This window comes from Zonotrichia leucophrys, chromosome 3 (assembly GCF_028769735.1).
Source record: "Zonotrichia leucophrys gambelii isolate GWCS_2022_RI chromosome 3, RI_Zleu_2.0, whole genome shotgun sequence".
NCBI classification, from domain to species: Eukaryota; Metazoa; Chordata; class Aves; order Passeriformes; family Passerellidae; genus Zonotrichia; species Zonotrichia leucophrys.
The window spans coordinates 105,596,380-105,615,331 of record NC_088172.1 but is presented as its reverse complement, the minus strand read 5'-3'; the positions used below and the strand labels follow the sequence as shown (position 1 = coordinate 105,615,331).

Below are 18,952 nucleotides of genomic sequence, written 5' to 3'. Positions count from 1 at the left end.
ATAGTCTGGAAAAACGATAGGGTCACAGTGGTTAATTTCTGTCAGTACATTATTTGTGTGCAGAGCAGCTTAGCAGAATGGCAAAAGACTCCAAATGGGAGCTGACTTGGTTTGTTCAGGATGTGTAGGTCCTTTTGTTGCTGCCAGAGGGGCAGTGTGTAAAATCATCATTAGCAGAGTGTGTGGGAACACCTTCCAGGGTGTTACTGTATTGTTCCCGAACCGAGATGCTCAAATGATAATGAGGAGCAGAGGGATGAGCAGGGATCACGGGAGATGGGGTCCCTCATTAGGCAGGTGAACCAACCTAGCATTCACCTGCACATTGTCCATTCCTGTGGCAAAACAGAAAAACCTTGTGTCTGAGGGAGTAATGAGCTCTGCCTCTCGCAGCACCTTCATAAATAAATACCAGGCATGACCACAGGCCCACCTGCCTCTGCCTTGAGGTGCTCCCTGCTTCTGGGGTGAATCCCATTTGTTTCCATCCTCTCCATCCAGAGTGACACTCTGGGAGATAGAAAGTTTTTAGGAATATTAAATGTGGAAAGTCAAACAGGATTTCTCCTTTTGTCACAGTAGTGAGTCAAACCTGACCTGAAACCAGTGTGGTTTATAAGAGTCTTTCCATGAACTTTATTGTCTTCTTATTCAGTTCACTCTGCTTTTCCAGGTGTAGCTTCTGGTTTTATCTCCTGAAAAATAGGGTAGTGCTCTCTGTATTTTCAGTTGAAAGTAGAGATAATTTTTTCTTAAAAACTTAAGCCTGCAGTCAAGGGCATGCTTTATTTTTTGCAAAAGAAGCTCGTGCTCTGGTTGCAGCCAGCAGCAGAGGGTCCCTACCAGGAAGCTCAGAACCATCCTTAGACAGAAAGGAAACACAAAGCTATTGTTCCTTATTAAAGAAAAAAAAAAAACCAAAGATTTTTCCTCATTTTTAACAGTTTTGTTAAATATAGTAAATACATGAAATGTACATTAGGTGTATAGATGCCCAGACATGTGCTGGTCTCCTTGCCCTTGCCTGAGGAGCAGGAGCTCTCAGCAGTGTGAGCAGAGGAGAGGCAGCATCGTTTCCACCTCTCACTCCCTCTCAGACACCTCTCAGGATTGTGCTGCCTTCAGCCCAGCCCACACCCTGCCTCTCTCCTGGAGATGGAGATTCAGCCCTGGCTCTGCAGGCTGCCTTGACGCGGTAATTTAATTTGTGCCTCTCAATTCATGCTCCCTCATTGAGGATCATGGGGAAAGGTTACAATTAATCTGAGTGGGGAACAGAGCCACCAGAGCTAATGATGTGTTACTGCTCTGGAGGGGAATAATTGGGGTCCTTGTGGCACAGAAAACTATTATTAGTAAGTAAAAAGTATCAAAAGAAAGCAACCTGCACCCATCTCTCCATGCACAATTTTGCAATCTGTGTGTCTGTCAGGTTTCCTAAAAATGAAGCCTTTTATTAATGCTCCTGCCTGTAAGCAGGTTTTTTGGCTGTGCCTTTGCACAGGACCTTTTCACAGCCCTGGCTGCTCCCCCCTTGGGGCTCACAGAGGATGCTCAGCATGCACAAAGGCAATATTTGTATGTTAATAACATGGCCATCCACGAGGGAAAAGGGCTCTGCTGCTGCTTGCTCAGCTGAGGAACCACAGGGAATCCCTGCAGAAAATACAGGCTCCCAGGCATAATGCCTAGTGCACTGGCTAATTGAAAATGAGCTAATTGCTGCTTTTGGAGGCAAACATGAGGCTGGGCTGGGCAGGCACAGCACAGAGCCCCTCCTGAGGGGGACTGTGCTGCAGGGCAATGAGGTGTGTGTAGGAAATCCCTGCAGGCTGCCAGGGCGCCCCAGGGTCACAGGGGGCACTCAGGGTTCCTGGGGCCAGTGGGACACAGAGCTTACACAGCTGCAGTGCAGAGTCATTGAAACTTCCATTGCAAAGTGAAAATTCCCATCTCACTTCATTATTCCAGGTACTCACTTGTGTTTTTATGTGTGGCAGAACATCACAGGCCTTTGCTCAGGGTTAGCTGGGGACATGGGGGATGGCAAGGGCTGTTGTCACTGCTTAAGGGATACCCTTGGAACACTGGCAGTTTTCAAGATTACAAGACATGAAAGGTATTTCCAACTTCTGTAGTCTTTTTTAAAAGAGCAGCTATTTGGAGGGGGAGCAAAAATTGGCTCTGACTTTTTTATTGGGAACAGAAAATGGGGCAGAGCTAAACAGAGTTCTCTCTTACTTTGTAGCTGACTGAGTTACTCTTAGGATATGATAAAAGGTGCAGAATACCATTAACTTTAGAATGAAGTAATTCTTTTTTTCATTTTATTCCTGCTGCCTTGGATCTAACTTGCTGCATTGCAAACATTTGTTCTTTGAGGGCAGTAACATAGATCTGGACTTTCAGCTTTTCAGCTCATCAGTCTTGGAGTGTGCTCTGCTCTCACATACAGGAGAGGGGCAGCTCCTGGAAACCCCAGGATGGGGCGGAATTCTGAACGTGAACAAACCTGTGAGCTGTGTGTGAGCTGGCAGGGTTCAGCCTGTTGTGGGAAATCCTGTGCTGAGCCCAGCCCACCCTGGCAGAGCCTGGATGGGCGCCCAGGGCAGCACTGCCCCCCTCCTGCTGCAGTGAGGGACTGGAGGGGGCTCCTGGCTGGGAACAGCCTTCAGCTGGGCCTGGGGGGCAGCACAGTGAGGGCAGGAGCTGGCACGGGATTTATTTATCATTTGGGGGTCCACATCTCACACCTTGCATGGGCATCATCTCAGGAAATGTCCTCAGTGGGGCTCTGCTCTGTGGGTGAGATGTGGAGCAGCCTGGGAGCCCCTGGCTCTGTGGTGCCAGTGAATTATGGCTGTGCACAGAGAGCAGGGCAGTGAGAGGAGCCAGTCTGGCGGTGCTGGTGGGCATGGAGTTGGGTTTGTTGGGCACCACTGCACTAAGGGCAGTGGCAGCGATGGCCCCTGAGCCCCCTCTGAGCCCCCGGTGCCCGCAGCAGCCCGTGGAGCTGTGGCACAGCTGCTCAGCAGGGCTGGCACTGCTCCTTCCTGGGCACAGACACAGTAAGGCAAGTGCTGCAGTTATGGAAGGCTTTGGGTAACAATGCCCAGAGCACGGCTCACACGTGTCTCCTGCTGTCCCTGATCTTCCCCATCCCTGGTGGTGCATCTGGGACCAGCCCTGCTGTGGGTGACCCAGGAGAGGTTCTGAGTGCTCATCAGGTGCTTCAGTAGTCTCATTTTGGGCAGTCACAAGCCTCATTGTGACCACCCAGTGCTGTGTTTTCCTCTGCTAAGTGTTCTGTCCCTGTTTTCCCGTCATGGCTGTGGTTCAGAAGCTCTGCCATCCCTAACTCTTGCCCCACTGCTGGGCTGAGGGCTGAGGAGCCCTGGGCATGGCAGCCTGGAGCAGAACAGGCTCAGCAGACTGCTTAGGTGTCCTGCTGTCCTGCTCCTGAGCTCACTGTCTGCTGCACAGAAGGGCTGCCTCCTGCAGGCCCACAGGTACAAACACACAATCCATGTGCTGCATCACTTCTGCACTGGGGTGAGGGAGAGGGGACAAACACAGAATCCATGTGCTGCATCACTTCTGCACTGGGGTGAGAGAGAGGGGACAAACACAGAATCCATGTGCTGCACCGGTTCTGCACTGGGGTGAGAGAGACGGGACAAACACAGAATCCATGTGCTGCATCACTTCTGCACTGGAGTGAGAGGGGACAAACACAGAATCCATGTGCTGCATCAGTTCAGCACTGGGGTGAGTGACAGGGGACAAACACAGAATCCATGTGCTGCATCAGTTCTGCACTGGGGTGAGAGAGAGGGGACAAACACAGAATCCATGTGCTGCATCAGTTCAGCACCACAGTGAGTGCAGGATTCCTGCAGAGCTGCCCCAGGGAAGCACTGCAGGGGTGGCTCCTGCTTCCCCCCAAAGCCAAGCCCAGTGCCATCAGCAGTGCCCCCTCAGTGTCACCTGGTGCCAGGTGCCACTGGAGCAGCCAGGCTGTCCCTTGGCAAGGAGAGCGCAGACATGCTGCCTGTGTCATGCCACCAAAATAGCACACATGGCAGGTACAGTGCCTCTCATTTCCTCTCCTCTGTGGGGTGGGCACGGGAGGAGCTGCACAGAGAGCTGGCACTTGCTGGGGGCCCTGGCACAGGCAGGGCCTGGTTGGAAGCTGTCAGGAGGAATTAAGTGCAGGGTGAGTGCTCTGCGTGGGGGTGGCTCAGGGGCAGCTCTCAGGGCTGTCCTGCTGCCTCCCTCCTCCCTGGGCCTCTCAGCAAGACTGCCCTCCTCTCTGGGGGTGTTTTCCCAAGTAATCCCATTAGGAAATCAGGGGTTCTTAGTAACTGTGAGAGGATTGCTGGTTTGTGTGAATGGGAGGGTGCCTGAATGAATGTCATACGTTTTGTGCTGTTGATATGAATTTCAGAAGTTTTCTGCCACACACACATTATCCAGCATCCTGGAAAGCTCTGTCATTCCTCTTCAAAGCACTTGGGTTATTCCTAAAATGGCTTCAGATGTCTTGGAGAGCATGGAGTCACTTACCAGAGATGTTTAGAACAGGCAGCACCGTTTCCATTCCTTAGGAGCAATGAGGGGAAATGAGGCTCCCTTGTGACTGCTGTGTATGTTACATTCTTTGAGGGGACTGTGCTCAGGGAGGCTGGCTTGGCTTTGCAGTGAAGTGGAGGAGACTTGCTGGCTGGTGAGTGGAAGTGCTGTTCATTTGCAAAAGCAGTGTGCACTGTGCCACTGATGGGCTTTTAGTTACCCAGTGGTGTTTGGAGCTCAGGAGGACTTGGAGCAGCTGCCTTGGATGCAAGTCCTGTGGGAAACGCTGGCATTGATCAGAGGAAAGAACACATGTCTAGAGCTGATGGTGTAAAATGTTCCTCCCATAGTGTCATGGATCCCTGTCCCTGGGGCACGTGGGATCGATGCAGGGCCATGGATCCGCACTGCTGCCCTGCTGGGGCACTGCCTGGCTGGGGCTGCTGCTGGCTGAGCTGGAAAGGGCTCACATGGGCAATCTCTGAGCAGAGAGCAGCACCCTGGCTTTGGAACTGTGGCTGTGGGTGCCACAAGGTACCCACGTGCACCAAAGGGAAACAAAACTATTGTGATGATGGGAAAGCAAAAAAGGCACATCTCAAAATGAATGTGTTACAATATAATCACTTTGATATGTGTCTTTTTGGAGGTTCTGGGAGAGGAAGGTGAAGAAGATACCCAAGTGGACAGAGCTGGAGAGAGACTGTCACAAGAGAGGAGACTTTGGGGATTTCAGAGTAGGGCAGAAAGCCAGAGAGAGGAGTGTGGAAGATCAGACCTGTGAAGAGAGGCCAAGTCGGCTCTGTCTAAAAGAAATACGCTCAAAGGAGACAATCACCCACAAACACACAGGGGGGACTTAGAAAGCAGCCAGCAATCAATTTTCAAATAATGGACTTGATCTTTAGATAAAGTAGTAAAAGGCAGTGAGGGTGGAATAAATGCCTGATTTATTGCTGCATCTTTCTTTAGCTGCAGCAGCAACACAACCGTATTTTCTTCTCCTTGCTTTCCCTCTCCATGTCCTGAACAAAGTCAGGGAAGCACCTGTAGAGCTGTGATAGAAGGGCAGCTGCCAGCCTCCTCACCCTGCTGCTGCTTCACACAGGTGCTGCTCGAATGCTGGGCCAGCCCTGCTGGAAATGCCCAGAGAGCAGGGTGGAGGAGAAAGCAGGCAGAGAGCTTTCCCAGCGCAGGACAGTGTGTCACTGACAGGCCACAGGGCCCCTGTGTGTTCCCTGGGAGCAGGAATTTATCCCTGCCTTGCACTCAGGTTTCTGGAGCCCTCCAGACAGTCAGCTCTGGACTTGCCTCAGTAGCACTGTGAGGCTGCTCTGCATTTCAGGGTGGGACCCTCCAGCCCAAGGGTTGCTGCAGCTGGGCAGGGGATGGGCTATCTCCTGTGCCAGGGGGTGGGCAAGTGCCTTTTCCCTGTCAGGGCTGCAGAGCTGTGCCTGCATTTGCTGCCCCTCGTCTCAGGGCACAGCTCACCCCTTACCCAGGGCCGTCCCTGGAGCAGGGCCATCCCTGCTGCTGGCCCTGCTCCCAGCCTGGAGCTCCCGTGGGCTGCAGCCTGCAGCACCACCGAGAGAGGAGCACAAAGGGGCACCTGGGGCTTGCTTTCCTGGGAATTCCCTTGTTTCATGAGGCATTCTGAACAGGTTCATTTGTTAAGATCTTCCCCCAGAAAGGAGGTCAGGGGAGCGCTTGCCTCGCACAGATCTCAGTGTGTGCAGGGAAGTTCATGGGGTAGCTGGCTAATGGCATCTACTGAAGTTCCCTGTGAAGCAGAGACAGTGGCTGAGGGATACAGCAGAGTGTAAACATGTGGCTCTTTTCCTTTCTGCAGATCTTTCCACCATGTTTGGGAAAAAGAAGAAGAGGCTGGAAATCTCCGGCCCCTCCAACTTCGAGCACCGGGTGCACACCGGCTTCGACCACCGGGAGCAGAAGTTCACGGGGCTGCCCCAGCAGTGGCACAGCCTGCTGGCAGACACGGCCAACAGGCCCAAGCCCATGGTGGATCCCTCATGCATCACCCCCATCCAGCTGGCTCCTATGAAGGTACTGCAGCCCTCAGCCTGTCTCTTACTGCCCTGATGCACCCTAAGGAAGCAGGGCCAGCACGAGTGGGCTCAGCATGGCACTGTCCAGGGGGCAGGCGTGGCTGGGAGGGAGCTGCAGATGCAAACATCTAGCAGCAAAAAGGAATTGTGTGTGTGTAGAAGTGGTGGGAGTGTCTCTGAAGAGCCTGAGTCACAGGCCTGGCAGGGCTGAGCCTTGGCACTGCCGGGCTGCAGAGGAAACAGCCCCAGGTCCCAGGGGAGGCCCCAATGCTGCTCCTCTGCAGCACACAGCTCCTTGGTAATTAATTCAGCAACAGGGCTTCAGGCAAAGGCAGGCTGGAGCCAGGGAGAGAGGGAAATGTACACCAAAGGAGGGAAATCAAATTGCCTGTTCAGCTGGGCAAGGAGCTCAGGGAGGGACTGACTGCGCCCACCAGTGGGGTGGGACATGCTGGGGATGGGACAGTGACACAGCCCAGGTCATGGCCTGGGGCTCAGGCTGCCCACCTGGGAGGAACACTTGGCTTAGGGGGTACAGCAGCCCTGGGCAGGGAGCCAGCAGGATTCCAGGCTCAGGATTCTGACTGATTGGCCCTGATTGTGCAGTGTCCCTGGGACTGCACATCCTGACATGCAGGTGAATCACACCTGTGAGATGCTGAGAGCATGGACCCTGCCAGCCATGCACCTTTCCCTGCCATGCAGCTGCAGAATCAATTTAGGATTTCATTTTCCTGAGGATTTTCCTGCAGCAAGGGAAAATCAGATAATCCTGAGAGCATGGACCCTGTAGTTACATTTGCTAAGTGCTCTTTGCTAAATTTGCATTCACTGCCTTCTCAGGAAGGGCACTCATCACCTGCTGATCAGGGCTGCTGGCTGCTGCTGCAGGACAATGGGGATAAAATCAAGCTCTTCTCTCTTTTTCTTTTTGCTGTAATAATATATCTTGCTGATAATGGTGACCCAGAATAATGAGGAAAAAGGTAGGTAATCTTCTTCCTGCTGCTGTAGGAGAGCAACTTTGTTCCACAGCCCTTCTTAACACCAGAAATATCTCTGGATGTTTTGAATGAATACATGAAGATGTTTTAAAATGGGGGGGAGAAAAAAGAAGTTTATTATCTTCCAGAAATACCCTCTCTTTCCTACAGTTCTGGAGCTATAAATCCCTATTGGTTCTTTCCAAGAAACTGTAAATTCTTGCTTTTCTGCCTGTGTGTCAGGCTCTGCATATGACTGATTAGAATGGGCCTCCATAACAGAGCTACAAAGCTTTAATAGCAGCTAAGAGGCATTGAATATCACCTGAGCATTGGCTTTTAACTCTATTGCAAGATACCAGCTTAATGTATATTTGTTAAGAGTTAGCATGCTTTGTTTTGATACAGCTTAACTTAGAAGCTGAGTTGCCATCACTTTAAAATTGAGAATATTTAATGGTTCAGCATAAACATTTAATTTAGAGAAATTTTTAATGTGTGCATTGCACCAGTACATTTAATGTCTGAAGGGTATTTGGCACTGAGGATTTCCTAGCTTCACTGAGAACTGTAGGTTTAAAATGCACTTGCAGTTCATGAAGATAGGAAGCAAAGGCTCTGAGATCTCAGTGCTGTTTAGAACTGCTCTCTGTTGCACACAGCAGCTGACAGCTCAGTTGGTGCAATGGTGTGGGGCAGAGAGGAGGCACAGCTGTGCCCTGAGCCGCAGAGCTGAGTCAGGCTGGGGCCTTTGGCCAGAGTTAGCCGTGCTGTGGTTTCAGTCCTGCAGCAGCTCTGGAACCCTGCTGCTGTGTGCTCCTGAGTTCCTTTGCCCTGCAATTCCTGCAGCACAGTCTGTGTGCTGTGAGGCAGGAGTGCTCCTGCCAGTGGTGTGCTGCTGGGTGGCTGAGGAGCAGCGCAGATCAGAGCCAGACTTGCACAGCCCGATCCTGCTGCTGGCACAGAGCTGGTGCTGGTCCCTGGGGCTTCACCGGAGCTGAGGCACAGCAAGGGAAAGGCTTTCCCTGCAGCTCTCTCAGTTAGGGCTGTTAGCTTGTCCGCCAGCCTGCAGAGCACATCTGAGGGTGCACAGTGTGTGCCTTGGGGTGAAACCAGCACATGATAAATACTGTCCCTGCTGCATCTCTCCCAGACATCCTGGGGGATGTCAGCCCTGCCTCTGTCTGAAAGGCTCCTGGAGCTCTGGCACATGTGTGGCAGCCTTTGAATGCCAGCCTGAGCTGCCTGTACAGAGTCATTCGTTTCAAAACCAGCCAGAGACAATAATGGGATTCCCCTTCTCAGTGTGGCTGCCCCAGATACCAGCAGAGCATTGTGTATTTCAGGTGCAAGCACAAGTACAGCACAGCAGAAAACTTCATGAAAAGTGGAACAGCAGTGATCTTGATAGGTTTGAGGGGTAGAGACAAGGAGGGGGTGAACAAAGGCTGATTTTCCACTGCAAACATCCCTGCATGAGAAATGTGAGCAGTCTGTGTCTGCCTGTGCTTCAGACAGGCTTCTCAAAGGCTGCCATGCTGTTGCCAGGCCTCTTGGTCCCCTTGCCTCAGTGCTCTGTAGTTACTCCATGTGTACTGGAGCTCCTGCTTTGCTGATTGTTCTCAGCACACAATATGCTTGCCTTATCTTTGCCTTTGTGCTGCACAGAAGCTCCACTCTGGTACCACCCTTGGATTTTTGGAAACTTCAGAATCAATAACTAAGCAAATGCATCTCCATTCCATCCAAAATACCAGGAAAACAGACATCAGAACCTTTATGCTGGGGATTTCTGCCAGGAGAGCTCATCATTGCCTGTGTAAAGATGCTCCATTAACACTCTTCAATGCCTGCTGCTGTCAGTGGGAGCAGGGAGGCACTGAAGACTTGTTAAAATCCCTTCCCATGTTTCCTGGTGCAGGGAACAACTGAGCATCCTCACTTCTGTCAAGTTACTGCAGGGAAAAATGCCATTTGTTCCTGAAGAAATACCATACTGGGGTTATCCTTTAGTTCTCTGTGCTGCTCCATGTGTCAGGCCTCCAGTGCTGTTTTTGTGGCTGCCTTGGGTAGTTTCAGCCATCCTCACATTCAGCAAGACCAGGGTTCCCAACCTGAGAGTGACAGTGCTGAGTTTGTCTTTGAGAAAGGAGGGAGGCAGCTCTCAGTGTTTGGCTGGCTAAACATGTAGGGACTTCCAGAAAACTGAATTCTGCCTGCTGGGACCTCCTCATGACCTTCTCCTTCCTCTGCAGTAAATCTGGAGTGGGGGACTGACCTGACATCCTCATATCTCACAGCTCTGCTCTGTAGGGTTTGTCTTGGAACTTTAGCTTTTCTCACTTTTGCCTCAATCCTTGACCCCAATCCTGGTGAGTCAGCTTTAATTTTTAAATCTTTTCAAAGTTTCTACTGGTGCATTTCAGCCTCTCTCCTGCAAAGAGAAAGAAAAATAAGAAAATGAGTAATTGCTTGTGGCCCTTCCAATAGCTCTGACATGAAAATCAAAGCTGTTGTTCACTCTGCATGAAGATAGAAGGAAAAAAGGCAATTACTTCTCTTCCCCATCCTGTTTGGCCTCTCACATTTTCCCAACACTGACATTCAAGCCTCGTTTAAGGTGCCATTTTTGTCCTACATTTACATGTCCTTGCTTAGATGGAGGATACTGAGCACAGTGGTGCTGAGTGGCCAGGGACCTCAGAGAGGAGATGAGTGAGGGTCCTTGTGTGGGCTCGAGCAGCCAGAAACATGCAGATTTCATTGGAAACCCCCCTGTGGAACTGCACAGGGGAAATGCCTGGCCAGGAGAAGGGGAATTTAGGAATACAGAGCTGTTCAGGGGCATGGCAGCAGATGGGCAACGCAGCATTGTCCTGACCTCTCTTCTCAGCCTCCCAAATTCTGATTTCTCCCTGGCAGCTCCTGCCAGGACAGGACCTGGAGGGCTGCTGACATCTCGTGGGCCTTCCCTGTAAGCACAGCCTGAAAATCCCTGGGCTGTTAATGCAGGTTCTGCATGGCAGCTCAGTGCTGCCTCAGCTGGGACGGCTGGGGGGCTGTCCCCAGCAGGGCTGAGCAGGGCAGCACCTCTGGTGCAGGAGCATCCTGTGACATGGAGAGCAGGGCAGGATCACAGCACCTCTGGGTGCAGGAGCATGCTGTGCCATGGAGAGCAGAGCAGGATCACAGCACCTCTGGGTGCAGGAACATGCTGTGCCATGGAGCAGGGCTGAGCAGGGCACGCAGCACCTCTGGTGCAGGAGCATGTTCTGGCACTGAGCATGGCTGAGCAGCAGGGCAGCAGCCAGGGGGACTGTGGATCTCAGCCTTTGGAAAGGAGAGGGCAGCATTTGGTGGCCAAAGCCCTTTAGCCTGGTCAGATTTTAATGCCAGCCCTGCTCTGGAGGCAGGAGTCCCTTCAAGCCACAGCTCTTCTCTGTTATCTCTATCTGCAAGTGGTTGTTGTCAGATTTGCAATGGCCTGTAAGACAGCCCCAGTTCCCATTTGTTTTGGTCACTGAACAGGAATGCATTTGCTGCTGTGTGCTCCTGGAAGGAAATGCTGCCACACATTTAAGTGGAAGCTTTTCTGCCAAAAGGATCATGCCTCACCTGTGAGAGCCATTTGTTTTACTGTGTCTGTAGGTGACAGTGCTGCTGCAGTTATCCCTGTTCCCCCAGATACAATGCAAATATGCCATCTAGTGTCCGTGGCTGACTCGCTGTGAGAAGAGCCCAGCTGACAGCTTTGTGTAATCTTGCAGGAATTTAATCACTATACAGATAGAAATGAGCCACAGTATCAATCAGTGCAAGTACACAGCTCAGAAGTTCTTAAGAATTTTATCACTGGGTTAATATGTTCTGTGTGTTCTACATCGTACAGAGGAAACTTTTGGGTTTATTTCTGATTGTCTGATTTCAGAAAATTATATGTTTTATGTAGGTCCTTTAGAACAACACTTTTGCTGCCTGTGAAGTTGATTTCAACAACAGAGTCAGTATTTAAAATTCATCTGGAAACTGCCCTCAATAGCAGGCTTTACATTGGGCAGGAGGCTGGACTGAGTGATTGCTGTAGCTCCCTTCCAGCTGATACAGTCCATCCCATCCCATCCCATCCCATCCCATCCCATCCCATCCCATCCCATCGGGAACACCTCTCCCTGGGATGCTTCAACTGATCCATTCTCAGTTCTTCCTTACAGTTTTGAGTTTCTGGCTCTCTGAACTGCAGAGTTCTTGATCAGCAGCTCTTTCATTTTCTCACAGTTGTCTTCCTTGCTGTTGAAACATTTCATCCAGCCTGGTTTGGACATTGTTTTTCTAGAGCCTCATTTGGAGAATGAAAACCAGCATCATTACCATTTCAGACTGACCCAAAACACAGGGTCAGTGTTTCAGTTCAGCTAATGTGCCAAAAAGTGAATTATTCACATCCCTTTCTTGGCCAAGATGTTGTCCTTGATGGCAGCCCCACGTTCAGGCAGGTACATTTGTCTGGACTGTGCACACCAGCACCAGGGTGTACAAGCAGGACCTGGCCATCCTAGAGAATCACTGAGGCTGCCAGTAAAAATCCTCTCCTGGCACACAGAGTAAATGCTGTAAGTGTGATACTAGTGTTGGAGGGATCTTGCAAGGGGAGCTTTGGTCCTGTTAGTGAAGCCCACGTGGGTGAGCAGAACTTTGCAGTTCACAAAGACTGAAAGTGAACTTGGAGCTCACAGTTTGCAGCTGCTGAAGCACAGCAGCCTCCTTTAGGGCTCAAACCCATGGTAACCTACAGGGCTGCACATGAAGGGCCAGACCCTGGTGCCAGCATTTCAGAAACTGAATCTGATCTCCTCTGGGAGTACCAGGCTGGGAATACTCTCCAGGTAGCACTCTATAACCTGAAACAAGCCAGGAATGAGATCCTGACCAAGGACACTCATAATCAGGTTCTGTTTTTAACCTGGAAGCTGGTCCCTGAAGACAAATCTATGGCACACTGTTCCAGTAACTCCTGGCTGGCTTGGCTGTCCTGGAAAATGAGCCACACTGCCGGCCTGGTGTGAGCCCTTGGAGTCCAGAACAGAAACCAGACAGGTCACAGTCCCACTGAACCATGCTCCATGGAATAGAAATCTTCATTGTCCCTCCAGTCCAAACCTTTCTGTGATTCCACAATTATAACCAAACAGCCACATTTATTCAATCCCAGCAGAGTTTGGTTCAACTGAGTCGCAGGATCAGAGGGGAAGAAACGTTGCCAAGCAGCTGACACGTGTGGAGCCAGAGCTGCAGGTATAAATGTGCTCCTTTCTCTCTCCTGCTCTGACATGATTAGATCTGGGCTTTGGTGGCTCTCTAGGAATTTGAACGCTTTGCTGAGTGTTCTTTCTTGTCTTCCCCTTCATGCAGGATCCAATTACACCAGACAAGTGCTGTGTATTACCAGGGAACAACACTGACTTACCTGCAGAGACTTTTAAATGCCTTTTCTGTTGTCTGTGGGATGAGCCATGTGTGTGTGCACCAGGAAAGAAAGGGCATTTCAAATACAGATCTTTGGAGAGAGAAAAGTGAATGAAAGGGAAGTATTTAGAGTGAGCATTTCTGCTTTTTAATTGCTGAGATCCCGCAGGCATTAGTAGTTATCTATCAGGAGCACACAGTTAAAAGGACAGCATAAGATTATGAATTTTACTGAATTTCACAGTTTTGTAGTCTGAGCAGAGCAGTAATTGGTATCTGTGTCCTAGTTTGTAGTTAATGGTTCTCACAGAGCATAGTGCATGTGAAGATCCTTATTGCTAAAGCTTACCCTTCCCTGAGAACAGCCCTTTCCAGGAGCATGGGATGGACAGGTGTAGAAATGTGCTTTAAACACAGGGGTTTGCATGAACCAGCCTGGGAAAGGCTCTGGAGCACGAGGGGAGGTCTGGCTGCCATGGCACAGCCCATGGGGGAAGCAGCCCCATTTCACCCTTCTGCTTCTCCCTGCCTGGGGAGCTGCCGGGCAGGGCAGGGCAGGGCAGGGGGATCAGCTCTATGCCAGGCAGGGCAGTCCCTGAGCTGGGCAGGGCAGGGGGATCAGCTCTGTGCCAGGCAGGGCAGTCACTGAGCCTGGCAGGGCAGGGGGGTCAGCTCTGTGCCAGACAGGGCAGTCCCTGAGCGTGGCAGCTCCGATCCGTGCCCAGCCCTGCGTGCACTTGGGGGCGACACAGCCCAGCAAATGCGACACATGGAGCTCAGCCTGAAGGGCAGGAGCAGTTCCTTGTGCGCCTGAGGTCCCTGTGCTGGGCTGGCCCCACCTCTGCTGCTCTGAATCTCCTGCCTCACCTGCTTCCCATCAAGGTGTTTGATTTGCACTTCTCCTTTAAACAGGGAAGAGTTCAAATGTCAGCTGAGGAAGCTCCTCGTGTCTTCTGTCTCACCTGCCTTGTAAATTTGACCTAAGCGTCAGATTTCTGCACAGGAGCACTTTTTGCTTCATGACCATGTTTGCAGATGAAAACCACTCTGTGGGAGTCAGTCCTGCTTCCCTAGGACATTCCTGTGGCTGCATTTCCCATTTGATAGTGTCCTTGAAAAGGAAAAGTATTTCTTTGGAAGAATGAATGCTGCAGTTTTCAATGCAGATGAAATTGGTTTGTGCATTTATTTTGCTAATACAAATTCCTGGATTCCCTGAAATCAAGGAGTGAGCTTTCAGGACAGGATGAAGGAGTCCAAAGCAGTCAGAGACATCAGTCAGATTAAAAAGAGCTCCTTGCACGTGTGTGGCCAGGAATGCACAATTTTAGTGTGCTAGGAAGATCCTGGAAACTTTCTGGCTGTTTAAGGCCGTGGGATTGAGGCATGTTTTGGCACATTGCTGGTGCAGGATGGTTTCACCTTGGCAGTGCCCTTCCTGGCACCTGGGCAGAGCTCTGCACACACCAGCCTGCCCTTCCTTGGGGTGCCAATCCCAAATTCACAGGGCTGGCATTGCAGGGACTGTCCCAGCCCTGAGCAGGGCCCGTGGGCAGTGAGCCCCATCCAGCTGCACGGCTGGGGCTGGGGCACCCTGCACTCTGCAGCCTCTGCCTGATGGTTTATGGGGTGGGACAGTCACTGACAGCCCTCTGCCACGGCCATGTATGGGTGGGAGAGTCAGGGACAGCCCTCTGCTATGACTGGCAGAAGCGTTTCTTGTGGCCCTGCACGCCCAGAAACAGAACTGTGGACTTTGTCTTCAAGCACCTGCTGTATATGAAACTTCCTTTGCTGTGGCAATACAGTTCTAATTGTTTGTTCTAAATTAACAGACTGTCAGAATCCTCATTTTAATTAAAAGCAGGAGATAACCCTGACCACAGTGGAGTGACCCAAGAGCCTCTGCCCTCCTGAGCAAGTGCCCCTCTGTCAGAGCTGCCCGATGAAGGCAATTACTTCCTGAGTGTAAAATGTTATCACACTGGAATTAAATATTTCAGAGAGCTCAATCAGACTGCAGCCAGAAAAGTCTTTCACTGAGGGAGAAAAGCAGGGGGATCATTAATTGGGTTAATGCTCCATCAACCTTGCGTTTGTTAATGGGCATGTTGAGGGCAGAGGGGAGCCCCAGCCAGGGAAACTCCATCCTGGCTGCAGGGAGGGTTTGTGAATGCAGGCTGTGCCTGTGCTCAGCTCCTCTCTGGGGCTGCTGGGGCAGAGCAGGCTGCATTCCCCTGTGCAGTGCCCTGCGCCATGGGGCACATGTGGGGTTTCACACCACCCTCCCTCAGCAGGGCTGCTGTCCCCGTGGGAACCCCATCACCCCCACTAGGGTTGGTGATGCTGGTGATGTGGCTGCAGAGAGCTCCATCCTCTGGGATAGCCCCAGGCCCCTGCAGGCTCCCCTTGCTGTCCCAGCTCCCTGCGGTGTCCCTGGGCATGTGTTGTCCTGTGACAGGGACAATGCCAGGGCTGAAGGAGGCACCAGGATTGCCAGCAGCCCTTGCTTCACCTCCTGTGTCCTGTGCCCTCTGTGCGCTGCTGTGTGGAACCATTGCCACCAGCCTCATGGAAATGCAGCAGTCCACAGAGGGCAGTTAAAATTCCTGTGATTAGTGTGTTTGAGTTATTTAATTTTGTGGGACATTTTTCTTTTCCATCTCTGGATAAAAGACAACTTTGAAGGGTCCTAAGTGCTATGAAACAGAAATTGTTTGGTTTGAGATTTCTCCACTCCTGTCCCTGAAGTTATTGAACCCTTTAGTAACACTGATCAGTACTACAGACACCTTCTGTATCACTGAATCAGTAAAACAGACACTTCCTCTTTCAGATTAAAACTTTTAAGTCACATTTCACTCATTTGCTGTGTGTCTGAGAGATTTGTGTGTGTATATGACATATAAAATTGCACAGATCAGATACATTTCACGTAGGCCCAGAATAATTATTTTAAACTTCTAAAATTCTCTAATAGCATTTCAAATTACATATAACAAGCATTTTTGTGTATTTAATAAAAAAATAAGGAAAAGTTACTAGAATGTAGATATTTCAGTGGTATTTAAACTAAACCCTGTGTTAAAGTTGCTGTATTTTAAGATGTCAAAGGAATTACCAGGGAATGTGATTCTAATGAAATGTTGCTCTTGTTGTTATGGAAACCAACTTTTAAACTGCTGTGCAGGGTGGAAATTAGACAGTGCTGTTTTGGTGAGCCCTTTTTTATAGCTTTCCATTATTTTGCTTTTGAAGAATTTAACCAGCTGGCAGTGGTGCTGTTGAGCATGTCAGGCTGCTCTCAGGCTGTGCCCTGGTTTGCAGGCTGGGATTCAGAGCCAGCTCAGGTGATGGCCCGTCCCAGACCTGGCACATCCTGCACACCCATGGCTCTGTCTGGGGAACTCTGCCCTCCTAAGGCTGGTTTGGCTGGGTTTTGCCTGGGTTTGCGTTTCTCTGGCTCCTGTTTGGGAGCTGTCCCAAGCAGGGATTTATGGATCTCCTGGAAAGGGATCAGAGCAGTTCAGGAGGAGGGATCATGGCTCACCTGCTGGGACACTCCATGGCAGGGACAGGTGACACCATCTCGTGCTCCTGCTTTTGGGCAGGTGGCCTGTGGGGTGAACTGCATGCTTGGTCCAGGGAACAGGGGCCCAAAATCCTGGCCCAACCCCACTGCAGTCTGCAGAGAGCCTTGGAGCTGAGGGATACCAAACTGACTGCTGTTTTCTAATACTGTGCTTATGGGGAGATGAGAATTTATAGCATTGAGAAGGAATTCATAAGAGAAATGATATAAACTCCAAGGCCTCCAGGTGTACAGCAGGCTCAAAATTACAGCTTCAGGAAGGGATGCTCTGACACAGCTTCCTGTCTGGTGTGTAGTCCTTGAGACTGCCTCTGAGTAAGGGCTGCTTCTGTAGGCAGCTGTAGATCATGACTGGGGCAGCTCCCACAGGGCACTGCTGGAGGGTGCAGTGATGAACTGCCTCCTGTCCCACCCTGTAACTGATGGCTTACTGCCCAAAAGGCTTCTTTGCAGGCTAATCTGAGTGCCACAAGTGCCCTGAACTTCCCACTGAGGGCAAGGAGGGATGGAGGTGTAGAATTCTTTCTCAGTCCTTTTGATGCAGCTTGCCCATTCAGGTGTAATTAAGGATTCACTGGGATGTGGAAGGATTGGGAGGATAATTCTGACACTGTCCCTTGGGAAAGCAGCTCAGAGGTTGGAATTTGTCCCCCAGTGAATATTGAATGGAGGAAAGCCTGAAGTGCCTCTTGACACCTTGGCTGCAGCTGTGAAACTGTGTTACTCACAGGGAAAGCTGGAGTTTGCCTTCTTACTGATGACAGGGAGCAGTTTTTCTCTCCACATGCTGCTCATATTTGTTTACACTGGGAATAAATGTGGTGTCATGAACAGCTTCAAATACTTTGAGATGTCTTGCAACACAAGAAAATAAATTGCCAATACTTCCATCATTTAGAATTATTCTGACCATCTGTGCTTTATGCACCTTTCTTAAGAACAAAAAATATTATTTTCAGCATGGGCTGTGCTTTTAGTTTATGTGTAAAGCAGATAAAGAGAGAAGCTAGCTAGAGGCAAAATCAGAGTTTAGACTGGCTGTTCATAAGGGCGACCTTCTCTTAAAATTCCCTTTTTTTCACCCTGCACATCACAGAGATTTAGAGCCCTCATTGACTGCAGAAAACACAGCTCCAGGAGGACAAAGGATGATATATTCTCAACGAGTGTGTAAAGTATAGTAGTTCTAAAGACAATAAATGCAAGGTCGCATTAGGGCACAACAGTTAATTACCCACTTCATTACTGTCAAGGTTAATACAGTATTTGAGCACAGGAGCTGTTTCTCATCTGCTGCTGGAAGCAAGGCAGGACAGCCTCAGCGGCAGGCAGATCCATTACAGCTTATCAGGGCAGCACAGGCGCTGCAGAGCCCCATGAAGGATGGCTGCTGTCACCAGGGAGCCATGGGACACACGGGGAGCTGGGCCCGGCCCCAGCCTGGGCACTGCACCCACAGGGGAGCTGGGCCCAGCCCCAAACACGGGCACTGCACCCACAGGGACACACGGGGAGCTGGGCCCGGCCCAGGGCACGGGCACTTCACCCACGGGGACACACAGGGAGCTGGGCCCGGCCCCAAACACGGGCACTGCACCCACGGGGACACACGTGTCGGATCTCAAGATCTCAGTCCTGAGATGCTGAGCCTCCGAGACCACCTTGGGGGGCTCGGGAGTCCTGGAATGTTGCCAGAAGTGCCTGGTAGCTGGACTTTAACCCTACACAGGAGACGACAAGGATGAGGGCTTCACCGGGTGAATGGTGAAGGGATTAGCTAATTAGAGGGTGAGACACAGGGTTTAGGATTTATGTACAGGGGGGTTTAGAGGAGTAAGATGGAGGAATTGGGGTGTGTCCTGTCCTTCTTCTTCTTCCTCTTCTCCTCCATCTTCTTTGGCCACGGTGGCATTTTTGGATTGGTTATTACTGAGAGTACACCGAGTTAGAAGAATAGATGGTATTGGGGAAAAATGATAAATATTGTACACGTAACAATGGGTATAAAGATACGTGGCTGCCCGGGAGGGCAGACAGTGTGCTCATGGCTGACTGCTGAGCAGATCTCTGTTCGGCTGAAAGAACATCTTTTAGATAAACAATTAATAAACATAAAAACCGAAAGAAGAACTGAAGCCTCTTCTCGTCCTTCGATACGCGGGCTGCCCCAAGGCCACCCCGGGCCTTTCCAGGCCCCTCAAACAGCCGAGATAACCGGACACACACGGGGAGCTGGGCCCGGCCCAGGGCACGGGCACTGCACCCACAGGGACACA

At 50.7% G+C, this 18,952-nt stretch overlaps 1 protein-coding gene across 4 annotated transcripts in view; it reads left to right on the top strand.

Moving 5' to 3' along the window:
• Positions 1-18,952, top strand: part of PAK5 (p21 (RAC1) activated kinase 5) — a 209,407-nt gene that overhangs the window by 169,932 nt on the left and 20,523 nt on the right. For all 4 annotated transcript variants that reach the window (XM_064709827.1, XM_064709828.1, XM_064709826.1 and 1 more), the window contains one exon: positions 6,422-6,636. In XM_064709827.1, coding sequence (XP_064565897.1) covers positions 6,433-6,636 — 204 coding nt within the window. In that variant the 5' untranslated portion in view covers positions 6,422-6,432. The remainder of the gene's footprint in view (positions 1-6,421; positions 6,637-18,952) is intronic.